Source organism: Emys orbicularis, chromosome 4 (assembly GCF_028017835.1).
Source record: "Emys orbicularis isolate rEmyOrb1 chromosome 4, rEmyOrb1.hap1, whole genome shotgun sequence".
NCBI lineage: Eukaryota > Metazoa > Chordata > Testudines > Emydidae > Emys > Emys orbicularis.
Genome location: NC_088686.1, coordinates 106,663,879 through 106,691,256, shown reverse-complemented (window position 1 = coordinate 106,691,256; position 27,378 = coordinate 106,663,879). Strand labels below are relative to the sequence as shown.

Here is a 27,378-nt window from a genome sequence, read left to right as displayed (position 1 = left end):
AAGTCTGTGGGTTAAGGACTAGATTCACAAAGGAATTTATGCACCTAGAAAATCACTGGGATTCACAAAGCCTGAGTTCAACACCTAGGCTCCCTATACAATGAACAAAGAAATAAGCGCCTCAGAATGGAATTCACAAAAAACAGTCACTAGGAGGCGCCTCACCTAAACTAGTCAATGGGAGATGCCAAGCCAATGGATGTGTGCTAAGCCCCACCCCCCGCTTGGAGATAGGCATCTCAGCCTGGGCTCCAGGGCAGTGCCTCCTTTTGCTTGGGATTCTCTGCTGCAACTCCTCTCTTAGAGCTAGTCTCCATTCCCGCTTACATTGCTGTAACTTGCGTTGCTCAGGGGTGTGAAAGACACCACCCTGAGCGACATCAGTTACATTGACTTAAGAGCTGTCCACATCGGGGCTATGTTGGCAGGAGATGCTCTCCCGCCAACATAGCTTCTGACTCTTCTGGAGGTGGACTAATTATGCCAACGGGAAGAGCGCTCTCCTGTCAGCATAGCGCATCTTCACCAGATGTGCTACAGCGGTGCAGCTGCATCAATGTAGCGTTGTAGTGTAGACTTGCCCTCAGTGTTAGGTGCCTATGATGATTTGTGCAGGAGGCTGTGGGAGGAGGGAGCTTAGGCATCTGGATGCCTGGCATGGTGCTGCGTGGCTGAGCACCTGCAGCTCTTATTGACTTCGGTGGAATTTGTGCGTGCTCAGCACTTCTGAAAATCAGGTTGTTAAAGTTAGGCACACTGGTCAAATTTTTCAAACCTGGATACCTAAAGTTAGAGATCTAAATAAAAGAAATGCTGCATGCCTGCAGCTCCCACTGAAGTCAGTGGCATCCAAATTTGAAAAATGTGACCACTGTGCATACATACACACACATAGCATACATACATCTGCAGTCTGAGGATTTAGTTTGAGTGAGTACATGCTACTAAATACAATAATGCTGATCTTCTGAGACAGCGAGGGTTCATGGGTGCGACCTTGCACTCTATGATTTTATGAAAATATGTTAATGTGTGAATATGTAACTGGAATATGCTTCATGCAAAAGGTCTCTTGTAATGTATCATTACAAAGCTTATAATCTACGGAGTGTGGTCATCCTATTTGTATAAATGTATCATTCTTGTATCTGAAACTAGAAATATGAAATATAACTGAGGTCCTATTGTAATTTATGCAAAGTGTGGGCCATTAATGCTGGCTTGGAAACTTGATGGCTGGCTCCCATTAACATGGACAATTGGTTGTAGATGGCTCTGTTTATTTGTAAGTCTTCCTGTATACGTGTGTGCTGGCAAGTGGGTAATGAAGTCTTACAGTGACATGTGATCATATCACCTGAACTGGAATCCATCTTTAACCTGGTGCTTTTCCATTTAGAAGGAGGGATGGGAACCCAGAGAGGGACAAAGGATTCCTGCCTTGTACAAAAGATATATAAGGGGGTGGAACAGAACAAAGGGGGCTGCAGTCATAAGAAATCCCCTAACTACCACCTGAGCTGGAACAAGGACTGTAGCGGGGAAAGGATTGGGCCCAGACTAGGAGAAGGCTAGTCTGTCAAAGAAGCTTATTGGAACATCTCTGAGGGTGAGGTTTCATCTGTATTCAGTTTCTTACTGTATTAGACTTATACTTGCGTGTTTTTATTTTATTTTGTTTGGTAATTTACTTTGTTCTGTCTGTTATTACTTGGAACCACTTAAATCCTACTTTTTGTATTTAATAAAATCACTTTTTACTTATTAATTAACCCAGAGTATGTATTACTACTGGGGGGGGGGGCAAACAGCTGTGCATATCTCTCTATCAGTATTATAGAGGGCGAACAATTTATGAGTTTACCCTGTATACGTTTTATACAGGGTAAAACAGATTTATTTGGGGTTTGGACCCCATTGGGAGTTGGGTATCTGAGTGCTGGAGACCGGAACACTTCTTAAGCTGTTTTCAGTTAAGTCTGCAGCTTTTGGGGGACGTGGTTCAGACCTGGGTCTGTGTTTGTAGCAGGCTAACGTGTCTGGCAAACCAGGCAGGGCACTGAAGTCCCGAGCTGCCAGGGAAAACGGGCTCAGAGGTAGTCTCAGCACATCAGGTGGCAGTCCCAAAGGGGTTTCTGTGATCCAACCCGTCACAATGGGGCATTACAACGAAATTTTCAGCTACATAAAGTTACCATCCACTGTACCATCCACACTAGTTGTCCTTAATTAGATCATTGTGAGCTTCATCACAACTTCAGGGGGAAATCTGCCTGCATTAGAATCTGAGATGAACTGTGGGTCTTGTGTACATATGTGAAGCAACCCATTTATTCCTCTGGAGAGGCTATGTGGTGGGCTGTGCTCTCAGGACTGTAACTTTCATTTAAAAAGAAAAGCACAAAAGACAGAAAAGTGATCTAAAGCCCTAGGCCAATTTTATTATTATTTACTAATTGTAGGACATAGCACCCAGAGGTCCCAATCAGGGATCAAGGCCCCATTGGAATAGCCAGGGGCAGATAAAGGTTTTGTAGGTCCCCTGGGCCAGAACAAGTGGGGGCCCCTCCCAACCCCTTCTGTCTGCAGTCCCTCCCGTCCCTCCCAGTGCTCTTGCCAGGGAGTGGGGTGCTGGCGTGGGGAGGTGCCCTGCTCCACCCAGCCGGCGCTGCAGTGAGGAGTGGAGTCTGGGCACAGGGGCTCCCCGGCAGGGGTGCCAGGTGGGCAGAGCAAGTTGGAGGTGCGGGGGCACCCATTTTTCTGGGGCCCCCCCAATTGCCCGTGGCCAGGGTGGCCTAGTGGCTAATCCATGACTGGGAATAAGCACTTCACTAAAAAGCAGTAAAAATACAGTCCTTCCCCAAAGATTTTTGGCTTTCTCCTGGCATTACCAATGCCACAGCGGGGTGGCAGAACACTGCAAGAATACAAGCTTAAGTTATGATTCATTGCCCACTGAAATCAATGGGAGTCTTTCCACTGACTTGGTAAGGAATTGGATCAGGCCCCTACTGCGCTGATAAATCTGCACAGAAAAATTACACATCCACTTTTTATAAAAAAAAAAAAAACTAAGCAGAACATTTTGGAAGATATACCTAGCATCACCATCAGAAACTCTGTGCTTGTGAATACAATTCTTTTCAGAAAGAAACCCCAGTAAAAGGTTTGCATCAAGTCTCCCTGCTAATTTTTTTTTTTTTAATTTATATTTTGCATGTTAGAATTAAATCGTGCAGCATTGGGCAAGGAGATGAGGCAGTACCCCCTGCCAGGCAAGCTAGCAGTAACTGTACGCGCTGGAAACTTGTATACTTTGTTTCTAAATATAAAGGCCTACTGAGTAGATTGCAATGTAGCATTAGCAATGCTATAATTATGGACGAGAAGACACTTTCATTCCAAGTCCCTGTTTCTGATGCTTAGAACTGCAACAACAACAAAAATCCTTTGAGCTGAGTTTCTCATGTTAATTTCTGGTGAGGAGAAGGTTGAAAGAAAGACAGCCACTTTTGAGCTAGTCGACCAGTTAAAAAAACCTGTTCCGAACACCTTTTTAAAAAAAAAATAAAAAAGGTTAGATTGCGCTAAATCCACAAAGGGACATAGGAGTCCAATGCCTAATTTTTAGGCACTCTGGCACCCAATGGAATTCTCACCCCCAAATAAGGCACCCAGGCTCCCTGTACAATGCATGGGGAGAGTTAGGTTCCTAAAAATGTGATTCATATAAGCCAGCATGCTGAGCAGGGAGCTGTCTAAACTAGCCAGTAGGAAATGCCAAGGTAAGACATAAGCTCCACCTCTCAAAGGTAGTGAGGCACCTAATTCTAGACAGGAGGGAGGTGCCTATCTGTGCTTGGGATTCACAGTCACACACCTGGCTCCTGGAGTTGAGCACCTAAGCCAGGTCAGGTCAGTACTTTCTCTTCAGGGCGAGTGGCTGTTGATGTGACCCCAACCTGTTATAAGCAACAGCCAAATGGTTCACCGGAGTAGGGAGTGCAACATGGGTTTCCTGCATCCCAAGAAATGCCTAAGCCACCAGGCTACAGAGTCTATATCTTTCTCTTTTCCTCTCTGTCCCAGTGAGTATTTAATTATTCATACAGAGTGGAAGAGCTCCAATGGGAAAGACAGAGAGCCCTAACCCACAATACCAAATAGCCTTGTGGGAGGGGGCAGACCCAAGTTCAAGTCCCTGCTCCAAATTAGGCACAGTGAGGAGTTGAAAACAGGTCTCCCACAGCCCTAATTCCACACACACATTCCTGATCTGGTCACCCACGCTGTCTTTTGTGCAGGTTAGGCATACTCTGAGCTCGCCTTATTGGATCAAGCCCAGCAGGAGAGAGAGGCAGGGGAACACCCTCATTTGAGAATCCTAGTGAAGCTTAGGCATGGGATAGGAAGCCAAGCAGCATCAGAAGTTTAGTTCATGCCCGCTGGTGGAAACGTAGGCACCATGGGAATTTACGTGCCTACAGGATTAGGTGGAAGCTGAGCAGGGTTTCTAAGGATCTCAGTGGTGCTTAAAAGTTGAGCTTAGGCACCCAAGTGACTAGCCCATGTAGTTTTGTGCTTTGGGAAAATCCCTAAACAGTTTAATTGGTTAAATTCAACCCTGCCATATTGCTAGAACATAGTGAGGGATGTGAAAAGTGAGACATTGGGGGAAACCGTTGTCTGAGAAATAGTTATAAGCATCTAAAAGTCCCATTGTCAGCATCAGTTTTTCTTACTTGTAAGACACAGATTGCTTCCCTTCTTCTCCCTGATTTTCTATAAGGACACGCTCTTCCTCATACTTTCCATCTCAAGAGTATGAAATGGGGACCCTCTTACCATTCCAACTCAGTTTAATCATTATTGCTGATAGGAGCCAGTGAGGAGAACAAAATTGGTGGATTCCGGGCACCTATCTGATAAAGACCAATCTGTTAATTGTCTGAATTCTGCTTCGTATTCTTACCTTGAAAGGAATCCATTTTAGCTTTAATTAGCATCCTTAACCTTGCCACTTCTTGTCTTTTCAGTTCATCCAGCCTTGTTCTCACATGATGGCTTACTAAGTCTAGCTCTTTGCTTAGCTTTCCACTCTGTTAAAATAAATAAGTGATCTATAAAGACAATCGTGTTGTAGTTTTCAGATGCCCACCACACGTGGGCTGTAAGACTCTCTACTCATGGTAGTCATTGCCAATTCTGAAGACCTTATAAACATCATAAGTATCTCACACATTGTTTGAAGAGAATATTAACTTTGTCAATTTATGAAAATAGAAATCGGGGCAGGGCACTCACTGAAAGACTTTTTTAAGCTGCCTTTAAAAAAACCCAAAACAGTTGATGCTCCAAATACCACAATTAAACCAAGACCCTAAAGCACAGCTGCGTATCTGTATTTAAAGATCTCTTCAGAAGTGAGTGACCATTCTGTAAATCAGCTGTTCTTATCATGTGGTCCACAGAGAACTGCAGATCAACAGGGTGCTGTGGAAGCCAACCTCTTGCTGAAGGAGGAATCAGCACAGTAGCAGCCACCTAAGGGTGCTGTAAGAATGTTCAGCAGCACCTGAAGACTGTTACCAGCCCCCAGGGACTGTGCCAGGAATGGAGTGGATCCAAGAGCTGTCAGACTCTAGCAGCAGCAGCAGCAGAGCTTTACATCAAAGGTAATGCAAGAGGAATGAAAGCTTAGTGCTCTCTTCTCCCCAGCCTCACCATAAGAGAATGTGGAGCAGCCAGCTGGACCTGGGGATTGGAGAAGGGCGGAGGAGGAATGAACGTTATGGGTGGCAACAGCGGGAGAGAAAAGAACACCAAGACAGTGGTTGGAGTGGTACCTGAAGTAGGGGTGCTGGGAAGAGAAGAGAACCACAGCTCAGTCTTTTTTATTTTTCCCAAACACTGCCACCTTTATCACAAAACTTGAATGTGTTGTCCTCGATTCCCAGTGGCTTCAGGGTCAGGCTTTTTTATGTTTCTCTACTTCCCCCACCCTTTTCCATGTCATTAAATTCACATGTGGCTCATTGCTTCCATCTGGGAGGGTAGAGAAGCCTCTCTGCCGTTGGCTCAGTAGTGCTCTGAATCACTTGGCAGGCAACAAAGTGAGAGCTATGCTAAGAGCCATTTTTGACATTAATGAACATTGTGCTGTTCCTTCTGAATTTCAAAGAATTCTAAAGAATTCTTAAGGCCTTGCTTTCCATTTTGCAGGAAAACGCTAATAAATGTTTCCCAAAAGCAAGATATCTGAATCTAGTTGTTTTATTAATAGTTAGGTAGCAAATTAAAACCTCTTGGAAGGCTGATATGGTACAGTTTCTTTAAAAAACAGCTATCTGGGGGGGAGGGATAGCTCAGTGGTTTGAGCATTGGCCTGCTAAACCCAGCGTTGTGAGTTCAATCCTTGAGGGGGCCACTTAGGGATCTGGGGCAAAATCAGTACTTGGTCCTGCTAGTGAAGGCAGGGGGCTGGACTCAATGACCTTTCAAGGTCACTTCCAGTTCTAGGAGATGGGATATCTCCATTAATTTAATTTAAATCTGTCCTGTAGCTGCAGAGATCAAGATCTCTTTAAAGAGTCTAATTTAAATTGTGTAAGCTATAAAAAAGTAATGTAAAGGCAATACTAAATAAAAATTAAGATGAACAGAAAAATATGAAACTATCATTGATTTGTAGCTGTCTAAACTCGTCTTGATTAAATTCTATTGATCTTTGCACATACCTTTATTTCCTCTATATCAGCAGTCTGAAGTTTCTCTCTGAAATGTTTATCTGTTTCTAGGACATCTATCACTTGCTTGAGATATTCATCATAATAAAGCCCAGTATCCTTTAGGAAAAGAAGTTTGAGATTAGAAAAAAATATGCCCCCAAATGTTTTATTTCCATAGAAATGCAAAGATTTAATCTAATCACACACACTCCCAAACATCAGTAGTACTGAGCATAATGCACTGACTCAGTATATCAGCAATAAGATATGAATTTCTTTGCTTTGGTTGGTTTGCACAATTATCATACACAAGCTAGTTTCCTCTGTTCCCTTTTTGTTCTAGAAGTTGACAAAGGAATAAAGGCAGATAGAGATTTAAGAACATACATCATGCACATTTGGGGCCTATCATATAAATGAAAGGTTTTTTTTGTTTTTTTTTAAATCTGTAACTTACTTGGTAGACAAATAGACCATAACAATTCAGAATGGCATAAACCCACCATTTTCCCCTACAGGAGATTATCTCCTTGAGTTTCCACTTGCTGAGTTTACTAGGGATTCTTTTTTAGGGAGCATAATGTGCCACTTCATTCCCATCCTGATAGAAGCAGCAGCCACAAGTTTGGCCCCCATAACCCGATATCCACCTCCAAGAATCATGCAAATCTTGGGGGAATTTACAGGAAGTACAGGACCATTTGCACAGGGCCATTGGAACAGAATTGCTGGGTGCTAACTAGCTGGAGCTGCCCCAAGAGGGTGAAGCTTCACATCAAGCCAGCAAAAGTTTGTATGGCAGCAGGCTATAGTAACGTCCATTGTGTTTTCCCCTGTGAGTTTGAGGCAAAGGGAACAATCTAGAGGAGCCTAGCCAGCTAGAATTGAACCGTGTGGGTATAGAACTACCCCTCTCCAAGATTTCATGTTTAGTAGCAGGACTTCACTTGCAAAACAGCAATATTATTGTTTAATAACTAAAAGCTCTTACATGCACTTTGTTTCATGGCAACTCCATTTTCCACTTTGGCAAACACATTATCTCAGCTGTCATTATTTGACATGGTTACCCACTGCATTTTATTACTAGGAAAATTGCTTGCGAAAATCCTTCTGTATTTCCCTGATTTAACCCTGTTCCACTCTCTGTTGAGGTCCAAGTTGGGACCAGCATTCTTCCTGCCAAAGATGACTGGACAGAACTTCCTTTTAGCTTATTAATGCCACTCAATCAGTTGGGAAGAGGTGTACAATAGGCATTTCCTCCCATCAGGAGCTTTGTGCATTGGCTCCGTTACCTCCCCAGTCCTACCACATCAGGGATTGAGAGACGGGAGCAGGTATTGAACACTGAATATGACCACCCCACATGGAAAGGTGAAATACTACTAGCTTCTCCTTGGAGTACAGCACCAACAAAGTTAATTATTATTTATTACAGCACCTAGGAGGACTAGTCATGGACAAATCTCAAGATGAAAAAAATCAATGAGCTTGTTATTGATAGAAAAAATACTGCCTTTTAGTACAAAGTATTTAATAAAATAACTTTCATTTACTTACCGGGGTTTCTATTTTTGCTCCTTCTACATGGGGTTCTCCTTGAACTTTTGTCTTGTCTATGTCTATAGGCACTGCTTCCAAATTGATTAGGAGACATGTCACCAGCAGAACACACTGTTGCGATAGGATGGTTCTCCACCTCATCTGAAACATCATCATCACTCACTAGAGCTAGGTTTTAACAGAAATAAACTAGGTTATTGGACAGTATAAACACCATTCATATTAGCACCAGCAATAATCCTACGGATTATACATTATAAAGCCATCAAGGGACATTAGAGCCAAACAGGGTTAAACAGAAATACTACTCAAGGATTATTTTAAAATCTTAACAGATTAATAATTAGACCTCACTAGGCTGTCAAAGTGGTAGTGATATTACACTGCTAGCATATGCAGTGTAGCAAGTACCCTACCCACAGAGAGATAAAAGATGAGGCATTACAAGGATTATTATATTGGCTTCTGTATGTTTAAGTGAAGACTCTTAAATCTGCTGTGGTATTATCAGTAATTCTGTAGAATGGTTTGGGTGGCAATAAAGCTTAGGATTTATACATTAATTTAGATGTTCAAAGTCCTGTACAATTGTCAGTTAGTTAGTGTGAAAGATACTATACAAAATAAGGTCCAGATACTACTCTCGCTGAAATCAATGGCAAGCTTTCCAATGATTACAATGGGAACAGGAGCAGGCCTCAGGAATTGTATAGGACTTGCCTATTTTGGAACCAAGATTCTCCCATGACCCCCATATCTTTAGGAGAGGATGAAAAGAAGTCATCAAATTGTTCCAGCATCTGGTGGTCTAGAGAGGCCTTTAAACATTTGGGCTGTTATATTGTTAATGTCCACAATAGCTTTACAGTCTACGGAAGTAGTTTTAGCACTTCTACTCATTTCAGGGAATGGATCAGTAACAGATGATGTTGTATTTGCACGTTCCTTTGCTAGGTCAGTGATGTAGATAATTCTCAGAAAACAGCTAAAAGTTTTCAATAGGGTGCCCTCCATGTGTAATTAGCTTAGATATGTCAAAGAAAGAGATGTAATAACATATAACAAATGTACCATGAACCAAACCAAAAGAAGTGTACTCACTACAAGAGCAATTTTTGTACAAGTTCTTAAACTAGCCATGCAGATAATTCTATCACAAAGTATTTAGATTCAATGACAGCAAATCTTTGAGATGAATAGAGCATACAGTGCCAGTTTTCTTGGACATATAATGAAGTCCCCAGTAGGGAAGTATGGCACCTTTTTTGTCTGATCTCAGCTGGTCCTTTGCTGAGAAGCTAAATGGAGATAAAAATGCTAAAAGAATTAAACAGCTACTGTTTATTTCCCCCCACCCCATCTTAATAACTTTTCCTGTTTTATCTGTGATAACACAAACAAAGAATAGATATATACAGATGTTAATACAGACAATCTTAAGTCTTTTGTTGAGGAAATAAAGTGAGAAAGCTAATATTGTATATTCATCTTTTGTTGAGCATTTCACAGACTACAAGGATCCCAAGGATTCACTGAGATTATTTTTTTCTTATTTAAAGCAATCAGCAAAAAATGCCTGGTTGGAGTAGAGTAACTCTACTGAAGTTAGTAGACTAACTCTGACATTAGTTCTTGGTATCTGGCAGGAGCTGCTGTTGCTGCCACCAAACATGCACTGAATGTGTTATTTTCAGTGTCAGCAGCTGTGGACAAAGTAGATCAGATTAACTTTCGCTGGATCATTCCCATAAAAAAATCTGAACTGATTTGCTGGAATCAGTAAGTTAATTTCTAGCCTCAGCATAGTGTTGGTGACTTCTCTGTGGCCTGCAATGGCTTTAGACAGTTGGTGTGTGAGGCTGTTCACTGTTCTAAATATTTTTAGAAGTCTGAAGTGTCCTGATCATACAAAATGTGCAATAATTAAGATTATCAGATTTTTTTTTTTAAAACACTTTGTCTAGCATTACAATTTTAACACTACAATACACAGATTCATTCTGAGGATCTTATTAATAACTATCAAGATAGTTAATGGTTTGCACCCTCTTAAATTTGATGGTAGAGTAGGCAAGGATGAGTATTTGTCCATACTTCTCTGAGTCATGAATTTTCCAAAAACAAACAAACACCATCCATGGCTTTTGACATTGGGGGATTTTTGTGAGTGAGGTGCAAATAAGCAGTACACAGCTGTACAAAGTCCATTAACAATTTTAAGGGAATAATTAATGAGGAGGCACTTAGCAAGCAGGATATCGGAAACACAAACAACCAAGACTGATACACTTGCAGTCAGCTCCCCTCCCACTACTCCTGTGCACTAGGCCACCAGGGCAGAATAGGCCAACTGGATAAAGGAAAAGAAGTAGCAGGAAAGCAACCCTATGTCTCTAGCTATAGTACAGCTTTTAACTGCAGTTGTAACCTGTTAGTGGCAGTCTGTGTTTACATACAACGTGACTAATATTTGATTAGAAACAGTGGCAGCTAATCATGTGTCACTTGTGCCAGCAACCCCCTAAGCTGGCCAGTGGCGGTCTCCCTGTAACCACTTTGTAATACTGTTGTCCTCTGAGCAAGACCCAGTTATTGTGCCTCACTACCTGATACTTCTTCCTGCCAGAGTTCATTGCCCCATGTGCTGCTAATGCCACTCTTTTTGCATGTTCTCCAGTTCTATCCCTAGTCCCTGCTGAGCACGATACCCCAGATACAAACATGTTTAGGCAGCATAGTAGTCGAATGCACAAGCTCAGTTAACGAATGATTGCGTTGTGAATAAAAGCTATTGTCAGTGGAAATAGCTCAACCATGTTTGTGGCAACCAGTTCAGATAAAGTCACAAATTGGTTACAGAAACACCATTTTACTCATAATGTGAGCAGGCCCCTAAATGTTTCATTACAAACACAACCTCAGGGAACCTAATTACAAACCTGCTTCCAATTTATAGCATAGTCTGGATCATGACCATATAATCTAACTGCTGCAACCTTAGACGGCCCAGTCTACGCTACAAATTGGTTACCAGGCTTATTTTAGGTTAGAGGAGAACTGTGTTGTAGTAAAGTTTGCTATAGGAGGTGTATTAATAGTGTAGATGTGGAGGTTTGGAGGGTGGTGAGAAAAAGGGTTAATTCTAAAGTTGGTTGATGCACAGCCATCAGAAAGCTTTCCTCCCTCCACCCTCACCCCCAGAAGAAAAAGTTAGGACAGACACTTGTTAAACTGAGTTGTCACCTCAGTATTTTTAAAGACAATCCTGGAGAAGAGCTGAATCTCAGGAATCCGCTCTGAAATCAGAGGAGACAGGGTTAAATCCACAGTCAAACTGTGAAACCACTTCCCTGAAAATTTTCCCCAAATGTGCTGCTTTGAGGGCAGCCTGGTGAACTGGACAAATGAAAGGGAGAAAGGAAGCAGGAAATCCTAGGAATAGACATGAACATAAGTTAATGACCAGAAGGAAGTTAATGACCAGAGCCTGAGGACATAGTGAGCATACTCTGATGTATCTTTTCAAAAGTGTTTCTTATAGAGATTAAAAGAGCAAATATTTTAATTGTTCATGTAAAGAAACTGCACTCTTGCTTTCTATGATAAAGCTTACAATAATTTGGGCCTTTAAAGATACTTGTTTTGTCTGAGATGTTTTCATAAATGTTAATACTAACTGAATATTACCATAAATCACTCTGCAGAAGTGTGTAGTTGTTTTTTTAAAAGTTGCTCTGCCACTGACTCAATTTAGCCTTGGGCATGTCACTAAGGCCAGCACTTTCAACAGTGGTCTCTGATTGTGTGTATGCGCGCACGCACGCACACGCGGGACAGTTTTAGCCTAATTTTCATAGCTGCTAAGCTTCAACTTGAAATTAATAGGAGGTGTAGATGCTTGGCAGCTTTGAAAATTAAGCCCTGAGTGTCTCAAGTTGGGCAATGAAAAATCAAAAGCCACAATTGTAAATTTTAGCCTTAACTTTTCAGGGAAACTTGAAACATAAGGCCAGATTCTACTCTCAGCTACACTGAATTTACACTGCTGTAACTAATGGAATTACTCTACCTTTCCACTGTTGTACCTGAGATCAGAACCTGGCCCATAGTTTGTGGAATGAGAATATTTTAATATCTATCCCACAGGATAGATCTGGATTAACTCTCCTGTGGGCCTGGGGCTATTAGATTTTGTGGGGCTCAAGTCTTTTTCCTAATTTAAAACAAAATTATCACAATTATGGCATTGAGGCTATTAATGCTATACTAAACTTGCCTTTTAATGAACATAAAGCTGTTCTATGGCTACATTTCAGTCTTAAAACATGTAGACTATGGTTAAATTAATTCAAAATAGCCTACTTCTTACCTTAGAACAGCCGTTATATTAGTTTCTTTCTTGGAGGGAGTTAGGGTGCAGGAGGGGGCTCCAGGCTGGGGCAGAGTGTTGGGGTGCAGGAGAGGGTGAGGGCTCTGGGAGGTAGTTTGGTGCAGAAGGGGATTCTGACCTGGGGCAAGAGGTTGGGGTGTAAGAGTGGGTGCGAGGTGCAGGCTCCAGCCAGGAGGCGCTTACCACAGGTGGCTCCCGGCCGGCGGCGCAGCAGGGCTCAGGCAAGCTGCCTGCCTGAATGCCATGGCCCCACGCCGCTCCCGGAAGCGGCCAACTGCTGGCACATCTCTGCGCACCCCTGGGGGAGGGGGACAGCGCGTCTCCGTGCGCTGCCCACAAGCACCGCCCCCGCAGCTCCTATTGGCCAGTTCCTGGAGCAGCATGGGGTCACAGCATGCAGGCAGTCTGCCTGAGCCTGCTGCTCTGGGGCCCCAGGCTGCAGCCACTAAAGCCCCTGCATTAATCTGGCCCTGCTATCCCAAAGGTGTATTGTGAGTGCTTGTACAGTGCTTTGAAGATGTAAAATGGTAGTTGAATATACACATGAAGCTTATTACATGTACTTTATGGATGAGTTTGGTACTATTACTACCCTGATTTGCATTGCACTCAAACCAAAACAAACAAATGAGGTTTCAAAGAACTGTCCTGACTTATAGTGACATCTGGAAATTGGAGTCCTATTTGCTTGTTCTACGGGCAATATTTGCTAATGCTTTGGAGAGCAATAATGTAGGCTATTGGTGTAGCTTAGAATTGCTTGCTGTTAAGATATCATGGTGTAGGAAAGAGGATGTAAGAGTAAATATTTGGGTCCATATTTTCAAAAGGGTAGTCTCTTTTGCAGGCACAAATTCTGCCCACAAGATTTGCACATGAAGTTTTCAACCTACAACTGAATTTTGGTTGCAGTTCTGAGTATTTGCACCTGATTGTGAGTGCAAATCAGGTAGTTAGCCACATCAGTAATTAAATTTATACCTGCAGTTCATTTTGTGGATGCAAATATTGTTGGCGCAAATTGTGCATGTAAAAAGCATTCATAAAAATATACTCCTTAATTTGGGAGAATATTTTCAGCTTCTAAGAACCTTAAATATTTCATAGTTCTTTTTAAACTAGATATTTAGTCTGGGTGGGATGTTCAAAAGAAACTAAATAACTTAGGAGCACAAGTCCCATTGACTTTCAATGAGACTTGATTTCCTAAGCAAATTAGGTGTTCTTGAAAATTCCACCCTCTGATTAAGTATTATCAGATAAGATATTGGAACGTGACCTGATCCTCCCTGTATCTGTCCCATCTTCCTGACATGATGCAGTGCTTTGAAAACCAGGCTATCAAAAGAAGATGCAAATTGCTGGGTCAGACCTTTTTGCCTTTTAGGTAGATAGCCTGCACTGCAGCATTCCAACGATAGCATGATATTAGAGAGACAAAGTGGGTGAGGTAATATCTTTTATTGGACCAACTTCTGTTGGTGACAGAGAAGTTGGTCCAATAAAAGATATTACCTCACCCACCTTGTCTCTAATATCCTGGTACCAACACGGCTGCAGCTACACTGCATACAACAATGGATAGTATGATAGTTCAGCCTAAGCAGAAAAACCTGCAGGTGTGGAGAAGAGTTAAAATTATGGAGAAGCTGAAATGGATGGACAAGAAATTCACAGATCTGTTGCCACTGACTTTGCAGAACTTGAGTTTTAACAGTGGGTTTTGTAATGCTTCCTGGGGGCACCCGGGTGCTATGAGTCACCTCGCTACCACCTGAACTTAGCAATAGTAAGCCTTGTTTGTGCCTGCCAGGGGTCAGCTCCCCGACTCCACCAGCCACAGGCAACACAAGCACTCACCTCTAGGCCTATACAGGCCCTGCTCTCTCTCTTCTACAGATTAGTGATAGGCACACTCCAACTTTGAGCCCTCCAAGCATCTCTCTCTGAGGGTCTAGCCCTTGTTCCACTGGACTCTCACAGTATTCACAGATTTGCTGCTTCCAAAGAATCAGTGCCCCCAGGTTACAGTTACACCTAAGATAACTTCTTTACTTAATACAGAGCACACAGACATGGTTACAGTGAAAACGAGTAAAAGTTTTATTTAGCAAGGTATAGAGATGCAAATGATAGCAAGTAGAAGTACTGGAAACAAATGCTCACACAGAAAATAAAAATCATAACAAGCATTCTAGAACCCAGTGTGACAGGTTGGATCACAGAAACCCCCTTGGGAGCTGCCACCCGATGTGCAAAGACTACCCCTGCTTCTGTTTTCCCTGCCAGCTCAGGACTCCAGCACCCTGTCTTGCTGAGCCAGACACTCCAGTCAAATAAATCCGTTTTACCCTGCATAAAGCTTATGCAGGGCAAACTCATAAATTGTTCGCCCTCTATAACACTGATAGAGAGATATGCACAGTTGTTTGCTCCCTCAGGTATTAATACATACTCTGAGTAAATTACTAAATAAAAAGTGATTTTATTAAATACAGACAGTAGGATTTAAGTGGTTCAAAGTAGTAACAGACAGAACAAAGTAAGTCACCAAGCAAAATAAAATAAAATGCGCAAATCTATGCCTAATCAAACTGAATACAGATAATCTCACCCTCAGAGATGCTTCAGTAAGTTTTTTCTCAGACTGGACACCTTCCAGGCCTGGGCACAATTCTTTCCCCTGGTACAGCTCTTGTTCCAGCTCAGGTGGTAGCTAGGGGATTCTTCATGATGGCTCCTCTCTCTCTCTGTTCTCTTCCACCCCTTTATATATCTTTTGCATAAGGCGGGAACCCTTTGTCCCTCTGGGTTTCCACCCCCCCTCACTGGAAAAGCACCAGGTTAAAGATGGATTCCAGTTCAGGTGACATGATCACACGTCACTGCAAGACTTCATTGCCCACTTGCCAGCACACACATATACAGGAAGACTAACAGGTAAACACAACCATCTGCAGACAATGGTCCTGGTTAATGGGAGTCATCAAGATTCCAAACCATCATTAATGGCCCACACTTTACATAATTACAATAGGCCCTCAGAGTTACATTTTATATTTCTAGTTTTAGATACAAGAGTGGTACATTTATACAAATCAGATGATCATACTCAGTAGATTATAAGCTTTGTAATGATACCTTACAAGAGACCTTTTGCATGAAGCATATCCCAGTTACGTTATATTCACTTATTACCATATTTTCTCTAAAACTATCCCAGTTACATTATATTGACTTATTATCAAGTTTTTATAAAACCATATAGACTGCACAACGTCACACCCAGATTGCCTTAGCTGGATACTTTCCTGTCTTATAGAGCAATATTCACCCCAAGTCCTTCCAGCCTTTTACAACCAGGCTTGGCTGTGACCCTCCTTTCATAAGACAAACATACTGTTAGCTTGCTTTCTCAGTGAAGGATCCAGGGTGTACCTCTGTACCCCCAGATATACCCCAGCAATTTACCGTCTTTACTCATAAACAGGATCTCCCTTCCTGTTTATTTTCTCCTGTAAATTTTCTCTCTTGACAGTTTCACAGTCGCTTGATTAGCATTTTGCTCAGTATGCAAACAGGCATCCAGTGTGACATACAATGCCCGATACATACATGACCAGATAGAGAGATAAGTGTCTGTTACCTCATGCTTGAAAGGAACCTGAGATATGTCACCTCCTGGTTACCTGCCTTAAAAACATAATTTTCAGTACAGACACAACTCCTTAAATATTATCCATTCATACATTTTACAATGATTATGACGACCAGTGGGCTACCATTTCTCAGAAGAGACCTCAAATGCCACCTTTATGCATATATCCGACACAGGGGATCCCTGTAAAACTCTATGCAAACCTGGGGCCCTCTGCTATTGGCAGCAAGAGGTTCCTGGGTCATAGGTTTCCAGGAGTAGAAGGAACCCAACTGCTTACACAAACTGTTGAATATTTAAAATATTAGTCAAATATGATCACTAAAATAGCAAATATTCTTAACCTGATCAAAACAGTCACCAGATTCAGAGGCATCTTGGCATGAGATTACATGTATCAAATTGTGCATGCAAGAATAGCTGACTAAATTATGAGTCAGTCTTTAGAGTTGGACAGTCTCTACTGTGAGTCACTGAAACAACTCTATTGTGTAACACATAACAAAAGAGGTAAAACAGGCTGATGAAAACCTTTGACGTTGAGTAAAGATATTAGGCAAAAGGAGAGAGCTACACTTCATAGAATCATAGGACTAGAAAGGATCTCGAGAAAATTTTAATGTCTTGAGAAAGTGTTATGATGTAGATAGGATACAGCGCATCTTTAAAAAAAATATTTAAATACGTAGGCAATAAAATGAACAAAATGGATACAATTACACTAACATAACCTACGTGTTGTGGACCTTTGGTCCCAAATATATAGATCTCCACCAGCTCAGAGAGATCAATGGAAAAAGAAAATTGTGTTACGATCAGAAATGAGTTTAAATACCCTCCACTCACCAAGTTGTAGGGAACAAGCTTAGAAATAAATATTTAATTACCTTTAAGAAATTATACCCCCATTACACTCAGTGATATCCTACAGCACATTCTTGTTTAGTACACTAATCTGAGCTTGTCTATTTTCATTTTTTTTCAAGTCTATTTTCATTTTTGCTGTTCATTGTTCAGACTTAGATCATCTTTGTATCTAGGCCTGTTACCAGAGGGGGACATAAGAAATAATCACCAACTTTTGGTCAAGTCTCATTTCATCCAGCAGATTTGCAAGTATCTGTTGGCTTGGGGCGGCAAAAAAGTCAGAGCTGGCCCTGTCCGCTTCCCTCACCCCAGCCGTGTCACTCAGGGGAGGGGGCTTGGGGGAAGGGATCCCCCCCTGCACTCAACGGCAGCGGCAGAAGTGGAGCAGCCCAGCCCCAGCCAGTTCTACTCCGGCAGCTCCCAGCCGCGGCAGGCCGCAGCACTCCGCTTCCCGCCGCTGGTGAGTGCAGGGGAGGGGGGACCTTTCCCCAGCCCCCCCCTCCCCCAAGCAACACGGCTGGGGTAGGGGAAGAGGCAAGGGAAGCGGAACAGGCTGGGGCCGCGTTGCTCCGCTTCCTGCCGCCGGTGAGTGCAGGGGAGCGTCCTTTCCCCAACCTCCCCGCACTCACCGGCAGCGGGAAGTGGAACGACGCGGCTGGGAGCTGGCAGAGTGGAGCGCGCTGGGGCCGGGCTGCTCCGCTTCCCACCGCTGCTGGTGAGTGTGGGGGGGGGGGAGGAGGAGGGACCTTTCCCCAATCCTCCCGCCCCCAGTGACATGGCTGGGGCCTGGGCAAGGGAAGCGAAGCAGGCTGGGGCTGCGTTGCTCCGCTTCCCGCCGCCAGTGAGGGGGGGGGAGGGGGAGAACCTTTCCCCGCACACCGCACTCACTGGTGGCGGGAAGCGGAGAGCCGCAGCTGGGAGCTGGTGGAGTGGAGCAGGCTGGGGCCACATTGCTCCACTTCCCACGCTGCTGACGGTGAGTGCCCCAGCCCCAGCCGCCTTCCCAGGCTCCGCCGCGCCCGGAGGTTTCACCCCCTTTCCGGCCACCGTGCTCGTGATCCTGCCCCTGCCCGCGGCTCCCGAACCCTACCCTGCCCTGCTCCCCGCATGGCTCCGGCCCTGCACTAACCTCGCCCCGCTCTCGCTGCCGGCCTCTAGGATTTAAAATCCAAGCCGCCCACCACTAGGCGCCATAGGAACATCCCCTCCTGCCCAGTTTAAAGGGACAGGCGTGCCCGCTGTGCTGCGAGCTGACAGCCACGAGCAAAGAGGCGCTTCCAAGGTCTCACCCCACAACGTCGTGCCCGCATGAGTGTAAAAATTAAAAAGGCGCCACTTTTGGGGAATGTGCTCAGTGGGGGAGCGGCCGCTCCCACTGCTCCCCCCCCAGCTACGCTACTGCTCTGAGCGCTGCAAGTTTCAGTGCTGTAAAGTGGCAGTGTAGACAGTGCACCAGCACTGGTAGCTACTCTCCTCGTGGGGGTGGATTTTTAACAGCGCTGGGAAAGCTCTCTCTCAGCGCTGGTGCCGCGAGTACACAGCCAAGTGTAGTTGCTAGTGAAGACATGCCTTAAGTATGTTACACAAAGTAAAAAGCAGTTAGTTTTGACCCTCATTCTTCACTTAAGCAGAAATCATATAATTGTTTATGGTTTAAAAAGAACATGTACAAGCCTGTCAAATTCATTAACAGTGTAGACAGAAAATCAATTACATTCCAGTCTTAGTCACTGATTGTTAAGGAAATATATGAATACTTGCTTTGTTTTGTCAGCAAGGATATTCAGTATTCCTCAAAAGATGTTAAAATTGTCATCTAGATTTAAAATGCTACATATTTGCACTATGTGTCATGTTAGTCACTAAATTTGCCCTCAAATATGATAGTACTGTATAATAAAGCAATAGAAAAAAATCCACTGGCAAGATGAATGCCATTTAGAAAACTATGCCAAAGAGGTGGCACATGAAAGAATCATCATAATATTGATGTAAAAAACCAAGAGACCTATCTGTGATAGTTACTTTCCAAATGAACTAAAAGTATTCTAATCCTAGAGGAGTAACTGAATAAAGGTTTCTTCTTGGAATACACAGAGAAAGCTACTTACAAAAGTAGTAATATAAAAATTACAAATATTAAAGTCCATAAAGAGACCAAATACTCTAAGCTTTCACTGAAAACTAAACACTCTTCTAAGCATTAAGTCATAGGAGAGTGTTAAAAAAAAAAAAAAATCTAGAATGAAATCTAGAAGAATGAGCTATTCAACAAAAGAGAGAACTGCTAATGTGAAAAAAAAGTTTGTAAAAGAAAATAAACCAGACTCCATATTCCAGCACTCTTGATCCTGCTCCCATTGAAGTCAATGACAAACTCCTATTGACTTCAATAGGAATAGGATTGGAGTTTTGGATTGTCAAGAACTGTGGCCTATGGGAGATCACTACAAAACATATTCTCAGGTGATTCAAAGCATGTTTCAGTGACTCTAACATAGCAAAAAAACCTCTGCAGGACTATATCTTAATTTAACAAATACAAAATATTTCAATTAGCAAGCCTAAACATTTCCTTTTGAGTGTTAATTGACAATTGGCAATTGGAAAACAGAATAGCTCCAATCCTGAAAACAGTACAGGTATCTCTTTATAACAATACTGCCAATCTCCTTGGAGAAGTAACGCTCAAAGCCAAGTTTTCAAAAACCGAGGCTCACTAATATTTGTATAACAACATCTGTGTACACAATGATGGCAACATGTGTAAACTTGACAGCTGAATAGCCAGGCATGCCACAGAATAGCAAAGCATCCTAGCCGGCAGTTTGTATGTGCACATTTGCCAGATTGTCTTTGCACTCCTAGTAAATGTGCACATAGCTCTAGGCTTAATATGGGACACACAAATGGGTTTCTACCAGGGCTTTGGAGCTGTGCTCCGGCTCCGCTCCAGCTCCAGGCAAAAACCTGCAGCCCCACTGCTCCGGACTCCGCTCCAAAGCCCTGGTTTCTACACTAGAAAATCTGACCCATAACTGCTTCATCTGATGTGGAAGCAATAAAGCACATCATTAGTGATGCCAGCCATCTTGGTTATATCCAGAATCATGCTATGATTTCGTATCTTATTACAGTACTTTGGAGATGAGCATTACCTGATGAAATGATGCATATAAAAACCAAGAGAGGGTCTTTTAATGCATATAAAAGGATGCATATAAAAACCTAAGGGTCTTTTAATTCAAGACTGGTAAGCTAAGAACTCCTAAACATTAATCTCAATTATTAAAAAGATCCCTTCTGTAGCCTTGGGCAAGTCACTTAGGCCCAGATCCACAAAAGGACTTAGGTACCTAACTCCTCACTTAAGGTATTTCAACCCAAATTTAAGAACCCCTGAGATTCTCAAAACCCCTGCTCAATTACTCACTAGACCTGTAGCTGCCTAAAATCCCTTGGCACTTATGTTTTCACCATAAAAGTCCCCTAAGCATATAAATTTCTGCCACTGGGCATAGGTGCAAACACATCTCACAACTAAGCCCCAGTGAGATCCTCAAACTAGGTGAAGATAGGTATTCTCCCCACCTATCTTGCCTCTGGGGCCCAAACTGGTAGGTGTGCTCTGAGTATGCCTACTGGATCAGGGCCCATACAAAATCTGGTCAGAGGAGGAGATGATGGCAACAGTGATTCCTCCTTTTTAACTTTTAGCCCAGGGGTTAGCACACTCACCTGGGATGTGAGAGACCAGGGTTCAATTCCTCCTCCTGCCAAATGGGAAGAAAGGATTTGAACATGGGTCTTCCAGCTCTCAGGAGAGTGCCCTAACCTCTACATGCCTCCAGCTTCCATCCAGGACACACCACACGATCCATTGTCTACAGCCAAGCTCTAAGATATAACCGCATTTGCTCCAATCCCTCAGATAGAGACAAGCACCTACAAGATCTCTATCAAGCATTCTTAAAACTACAATACCCACCTGCTGAAGTGAAAAAACAGATTGACAGAGCCAGACGAGTACCCAGAAGTCACCTCCTACAAGACAGGGCCAACAAAGAAAATAACAGAACACCACTAGCTGTCACCTTCAGCCCCCAACTAAAACCTCTCCAGCGCATCATCAGAGATCTACAACCTATCCTGAAAGATGATCCTTTACTCTCACAGATCTTGGGAGACAGACCTGTCCTCGCTTACAGACAACCCCCCAACCTAAAGCAAATACTCACCAGCAACCACACATCACTGAACAAAAACACTGACCCAGGAACCTATCCTTGTAACAAAGCCCGATGCCAACTCTGTCCACATATCTATTCAAGTGACACCATCATAGGGCCTAATCACATCAGCCATACCATCAGTGGCTCGTTCACCTGCACATCTACCAATGTGATATATGCCATCATGTGCCAGCAATGCCCCTCTGCCATGTACATTGGCCAAACCGGACAGTCTCTATGCAAAAGAATTAATGGACACAAATCTGACATCAGGAATCATAATACTCAAAAACCAGTGGGAGAACACTTTAACCTGTCTGGCCATTCTTTGACAGACCTGCGGGTGGCTATCTTAAAACAGAAAAACTTCAAAAACAGACTCCAACGAGAGACTGCTGAGCTGGAATTGATATGCAAACTAGACACAATCAACTCAGGGCTAAATAGGGATTGGGAATGGCTGAGCCATTACAAACATTGAATCTATCTCCCCTTGTAAGTATTTTCACACTTGCTTCTTATCAAACTGTCTGTACTGAGCCATCTTGATTATCACTTCAAAAGTTTTTTTTCTCTTACTTAATTGGCCTCTCAGAGTTGGTAAGACAACTCCCACCTGTTCATGCTCTCTGTATGTGTGTGTATATATATATCTCCTCAATATATGGTTCACTCTATATGCATCCGAAGAAGTGGGTTGTAGCCCACGAAAGCTTATGCTCTAATAAATTTGTTAGTCTCTAAGGTGCCACAAGTACTCCTGTTATTTTTAATCTCTCCTGTTGAAGCTGATCCGTTTTGGATAAATACTTACATAGTCATTGGGCCAGAGAAAGTGAGAATTTTCACTTTAGCTTGGGGACTAAGGACACTTATCGGGGGGGGAAGACTCAGGGTCCAGTCTCCCTGCTCCAGTGGCTATTTACTTACCCAAAGTGCAACAACATCAGAGGAACCCACAATATCCTAGAGCACAGTGGTTAGGGCACTGTCCTGAGATGTAGGAGGCCTACGTTCAATCCTTTATTCCCATCAGGCAGATGGGGGAATTGAAGCTGGTGTCTCCCACATCCCAGGGGATTGCTCTAACCACTGGTCTAAAAGTTATAAGTGAGGTGGCAACACCACAGTGTACTCATGTTCCATTTAAATTATAAGTTCTCTGGGGCAGCAACCATCTCTTATCTACCTTCACAGAGCACTTTGTAAGGTAATTTTTTATATTAAAACTATTCTTAATAAATACAAAAGTAGCACTATAATTTCCCCCCATATGTTTCTTTTTTCTTGGTTTTTATGTTTTTTGCTTTGTCATCTCCCACAGGTTTTCACAGCATCTTCTTATCTGTCCTTCCTCCCCTCCCAATGGCTGCTGTCCAAAGCTGATTCATCCTTTCAACTTGTTCTCCAGGGTGGCTAACTCTTCTTAGATATTCAGCAGAAAGAACATGCCTTGTTCTGTTTGTAAAGCACAACATACATTGACAGCACTATACATATAGTCATAAAATACATAAGCCTACTAAACTGCTATTTATTATGTAGAAAAACATCTAGACTTGATTACAGTTGACAGTGTTCTAACGTGATAAAAATAGTTTAATTCTTCAAGTGACCTTTAAATCATACATTGTAAGAGCCAAATCCTGGTCCCACTCAAGTTAATGTGAGTTTTGTCATCAACTTCAATAGGAGCAGGATATGGCACTAAATGTGCTACAGTGACTTTGGCTATAGGCAAGCAGTTCCAGAGCCAGAATGCTCCCCAATAGTACCTATAGGGATGTAGATTGTGTAGTATGTATATTATACATAATATACACACTCATATATTATATATAAGTATGTATATTACAAGAGCTTCTGTGATATTTATTTTGGCTACTGAGCAAATAAATAAAAAGATAGATGTACAAGACATCACTAGGCAAACATCTTTGATGTACAGAAGTTCAATTTATGGCAACCCTGATAAGGGCTTTTAAGTTAGCAATGAACAACATTATCTTTTTTTATTAAAACATTTGTTTAGTCAGCATATCACTAGAAATATGGGTCAATATTTTCACATCTGCGATATGTAAAATAAGTTTGTGATAGTAAGCCAAATGTTTCCCTTTTACCTGTACAACTACAGTGATTGCACTGGAGTTGTATAGATGTATCTGAGGTCTAGAATGTCTAAAAAACCTAAATGGTTTATTATAACTATTTTCTTATTTTATATTAGCTAATGCTTTATATTCAGAAACACTACAGTCAACTTGTTGAAGTCTTCTCTTAGAGAAATCTTATTTTAAAATGACTACGAGCCCAGATTTTGGTTTTATACACAATTTCTTGTGCCAACGTAAAGATTAACTAACAATCCACATAATAACATCATGCCACAACTAACAAATTTATACTGATTGCTTTTGTACTGGATGTTAAAACTGCTTTTTAATCAAACCCTCCATTAAATAAATAAATTAGACACACATGTATGTATAACGCTCAATGTTAGTGAAAGTTATGTACAGACCAAAGGGGGAGAATGCAATCCTTAATTTTGTGTTTATCATATTGTTTAAACATTGGTTTGGGTGTTCATATCCTTTATTTTCATAATAATCAATTCTGAACGACTTTTATTATTTGATTCCATAGAAGTTTCACATACAAATGGGCAAATCTAGCCCTTACTCTAAATGCAGAGATTCTGTACTGTAGAACTAGGGCAGTTCTGTTGCGTAATGGGTGTACTGCCTGCGTGGTACCTTGCTCCGTAGAAGTTCCCTGTGTGGTAACCTACCGGATGGGGTGGAGTGGAGCATGTGGATTTTCTCCTCACCCTTTGTGGGGTATTGTGTAATGGCTGAAACTATTCCAGAAATTGGGCCTGAGTAAACTTTAAGGAATGGTTCCTCAGCTGCTATATAGCCTTGGGAGTAAGAGTCTGGGCTGGGGATCTGGGCCAGAATGGTTGCAGCATCAAGGCCACTGCAGGACCATTTTGATTATTTATTTATTTATTTTTTAAGTAAACCACCTTCATGTCATCTCATTCAGTAGTAAACTGGAACAATTTCTCAGCTACTATGATGTTTTCAGCTTGAAAATACTGGATGCTATCTTTCCCGCAAATAATATTTACATCACAGGTAGTGCCAATGTAAACCGCCATCCACCCACACTGAAATGTGTCACACACCCAAACTGTTCTGCAAGCCACACAGTTGTGTTCTTGTGAAAATTTGTAAAGAAAGTGACATTTTCATAGACACGATTAAACTTTTTCTTCTGTAATATTTCCTTTGCATACTTGGTTAGCCTTACACTACAGTATTCTACCTTAGCAGCCCATAACACCAGTAGCACTATTGTAAGCTGTAGTGGTTTGGACTATTAGGGTATAAGGCTATATTTTAGTATTTTTAAGAGCAGCAGCTTTGGGGATTTTTGGTTTCCTGGAAGAACTGGAAAACCACAGCCCCCGCTGTGATTGCACAATAAACGGTCAATCAACTGTCCTCTGCTACAGGGTAAGCAACCATCCTGCCACTATGTTAAAACTAGCTCTGCTTACACACACAACATGGGTTACTCAAGCGTCATTTCTTCAAACCCACTTCTTCAATGGGGATTGCACAGATGAGTAAGGACTATTTGTGTAAGAACTTGAGGGATCAGTCCCTAAGAATAGCTGCTAGTTATCTAAAATTTCCCTATATGCATCTGAAGAAGTGGGTTGTAGCCCACGAAAGCTTATGCTCTAATAAATTTGTTAGTCTCTAAGGTGCCACAAGTACTCCTGTTAAAATTTCCCTGCTATCCAAAAAAGTCTCATTCTCTGACATGTACTAAAAATTCTCTCATCTATCTAAGCTATTTTGGATATAATATAATTATAATATAATTAATGGAGATATCCCATCTCCTAGAACTGGAAGGGACCTTGAAAGGTCATCGAGTCCAGCCCCCTGCCTTCACTAGCAGGACCAAGTACTGATTTTGCCCCAGATCCCCAAGTGGCCCCCTCAAGGATTGAACTCACAACCCTGGGTTTAGCAGGCCAATGCTCAAACCACTGAGCTATCCCTCCCCCCCATAAAGTAGTGTTACATACTGACACAATATAACATATGTAACCATTTTCAATACACACTTTTTCTGCTCATAAGGTAGAGCAGGAGTTTGGCCATGCAGGTTCGTTAGTGTGTGTAGCGACAGGTAACAAGATAAGCACCTATATTTTATTTCAGCTATTTGGTAGCACACCAGGCCTGCAGCTTTTTTTAAAAAACACTATTAGTCCTTTTCCTCAACTTGTAGGAGAAGAGGAAAAGGAGCTTTTCAGAGAATCCCATACATGAAATCAACACGAGACACATTAGCCCACTGCACCTGCCAACGCAGGATTGCTTCGTCCTAGTTCTGCAGCACTTTCCCCCGGTGCTGGGGCTGCCACTGCCTTCCCGGGGAAGCCTGCACCCCAAGTGGGCAGACCTCAGCAAGTTTTACTGAGCTTCAACCTAAATTTTCTTTTGCCCCAGCCAGCCCCCATTACACCCACCTCAGCCTGTCCTCTCCTGCCCTGGCATTCAGATCCTCCAAGTCCCCATGGAGAGCATCACAGTCCCATCCTTAGACATCATTTGGACACACCACAACTCTGGGGTCTTCTTGTAAACCCTACTGCTCCCCAGTAATCTAGCTGGGCAAGAGGTGCTGCTAACCAGAGGGTGGGGAGGGAAACCTCGCGTGGGGACCAGGGTGCCTAGAGGCAGGAGGACCTAGCAGAGCCCTATACGCAACCCCCTTTCCGCGCCCAGGCTCGGGGATCTCACCTTTCTCTCCCTCTGGTCCCCAGGGGCAGGATCCAGCGCTGGGGGAGCAGCCTCCAGAGACCTCTCGGGCAGGGACCGTGCCGGGCAGGGCTCCGCAGCCGCTCCTGACAGCGCGACCAGAATCCTCCCCCTCCCGCCGCTGCTTCGCCGGCACCCCCAGCAACAGCTCTCCGGCAGACCCCGCTCCGGTTCCTATAGCAATAGGTCCCGCCTCCGGGGCAGCGCCGATTGGCGGGGCCTGACCCCCTTCTGGTCATCGCGTAGGGTTCTGATTGGGCGGCCGCAGGGCCGCGGGTTAGGCTGCGCGGGAGGGAAAGCAGGTTTCAAGGAGGGTTGAGGCGAGAAGGTACGTGGCGGCGCCGGCGCCGGCAGAGGGGGTGGGGCTAGTTCACCTCTCGGCTGGGCCGGGGCTGAGGGAGCGCTGCTGGCCGCGCAGGCTAAGCCGCGACCCGCCCCCCCCCCTCCTCGCGGGTCTGGCCGGCCCGAAGCTGAGCGCCCCTTCCCGCGGCCATGGGCGGAGCCTGGCCCCGACGTGCATGTGCTTCCCCCCATCCTGGGAACCGCGGAGTTGCTGGTCCTAGAGGCTGGGAGCCGGGGGAGTGAACTGGTTGCTGCTGGGCCACCTCCCAGGATTTCCAATAAGGCTGGGAGCCGCGGGGCGGGAGGGGTTGTTGGCTGGCTGCAGAGGCTGAGAGCTGGTCCCAGAGGCTCATCCAATATGAGAACCTCTTGCCTGAACTGACCCAGCAAAGGCATCCCTAAAACAGCTGCCTTCTCAGAAGTGGTTTATTTGTGATGGGGTGGTCCCAGCAACAGGGATAATGGTTTCTAATGATAAGAACAACTTTGTGTTTATTTAGCGCTTTCTATCCTGTATGATCCCTAGCTTGTTCTCAAACCATGGGCCCCATTCTACAGAGACACAGGCCAGGTCTACACTGCAAACTTACATCGGTGTAACTACGTCGCTCAGAGATGTGAAAAGTCCACACCCCTGAGCGATGCAGTTATGCCAACCTAACCCCTGGTGCAGACAGCGCTATGTTGACTGGAGAGCTTCTTCTGTTGATATAGCCACTGCTTCTTGTGGAGGGCTTCTCCCATCAGT

General features: G+C 43.4%; 1 protein-coding gene across 1 annotated transcript in view; it reads right to left on the bottom strand.

Annotated features, from left to right (window-relative positions):
* Positions 1-26,389, bottom strand: part of NUCB2 (nucleobindin 2) — a 102,623-nt gene extending 76,234 nt beyond the window's left edge. The window contains exons 1-4 of the mRNA XM_065403333.1: positions 26,271-26,389; positions 8,292-8,462; positions 6,738-6,845; positions 4,973-5,099 (exon numbers count right to left, since the gene is read on the bottom strand). Coding sequence (XP_065259405.1) covers positions 4,973-5,099; positions 6,738-6,845; positions 8,292-8,450 — 394 coding nt within the window. The 5' untranslated portion in view covers positions 8,451-8,462; positions 26,271-26,389. The remainder of the gene's footprint in view (positions 1-4,972; positions 5,100-6,737; positions 6,846-8,291; positions 8,463-26,270) is intronic.
* Positions 26,390-27,378: the final 989 nt, after the last annotated feature.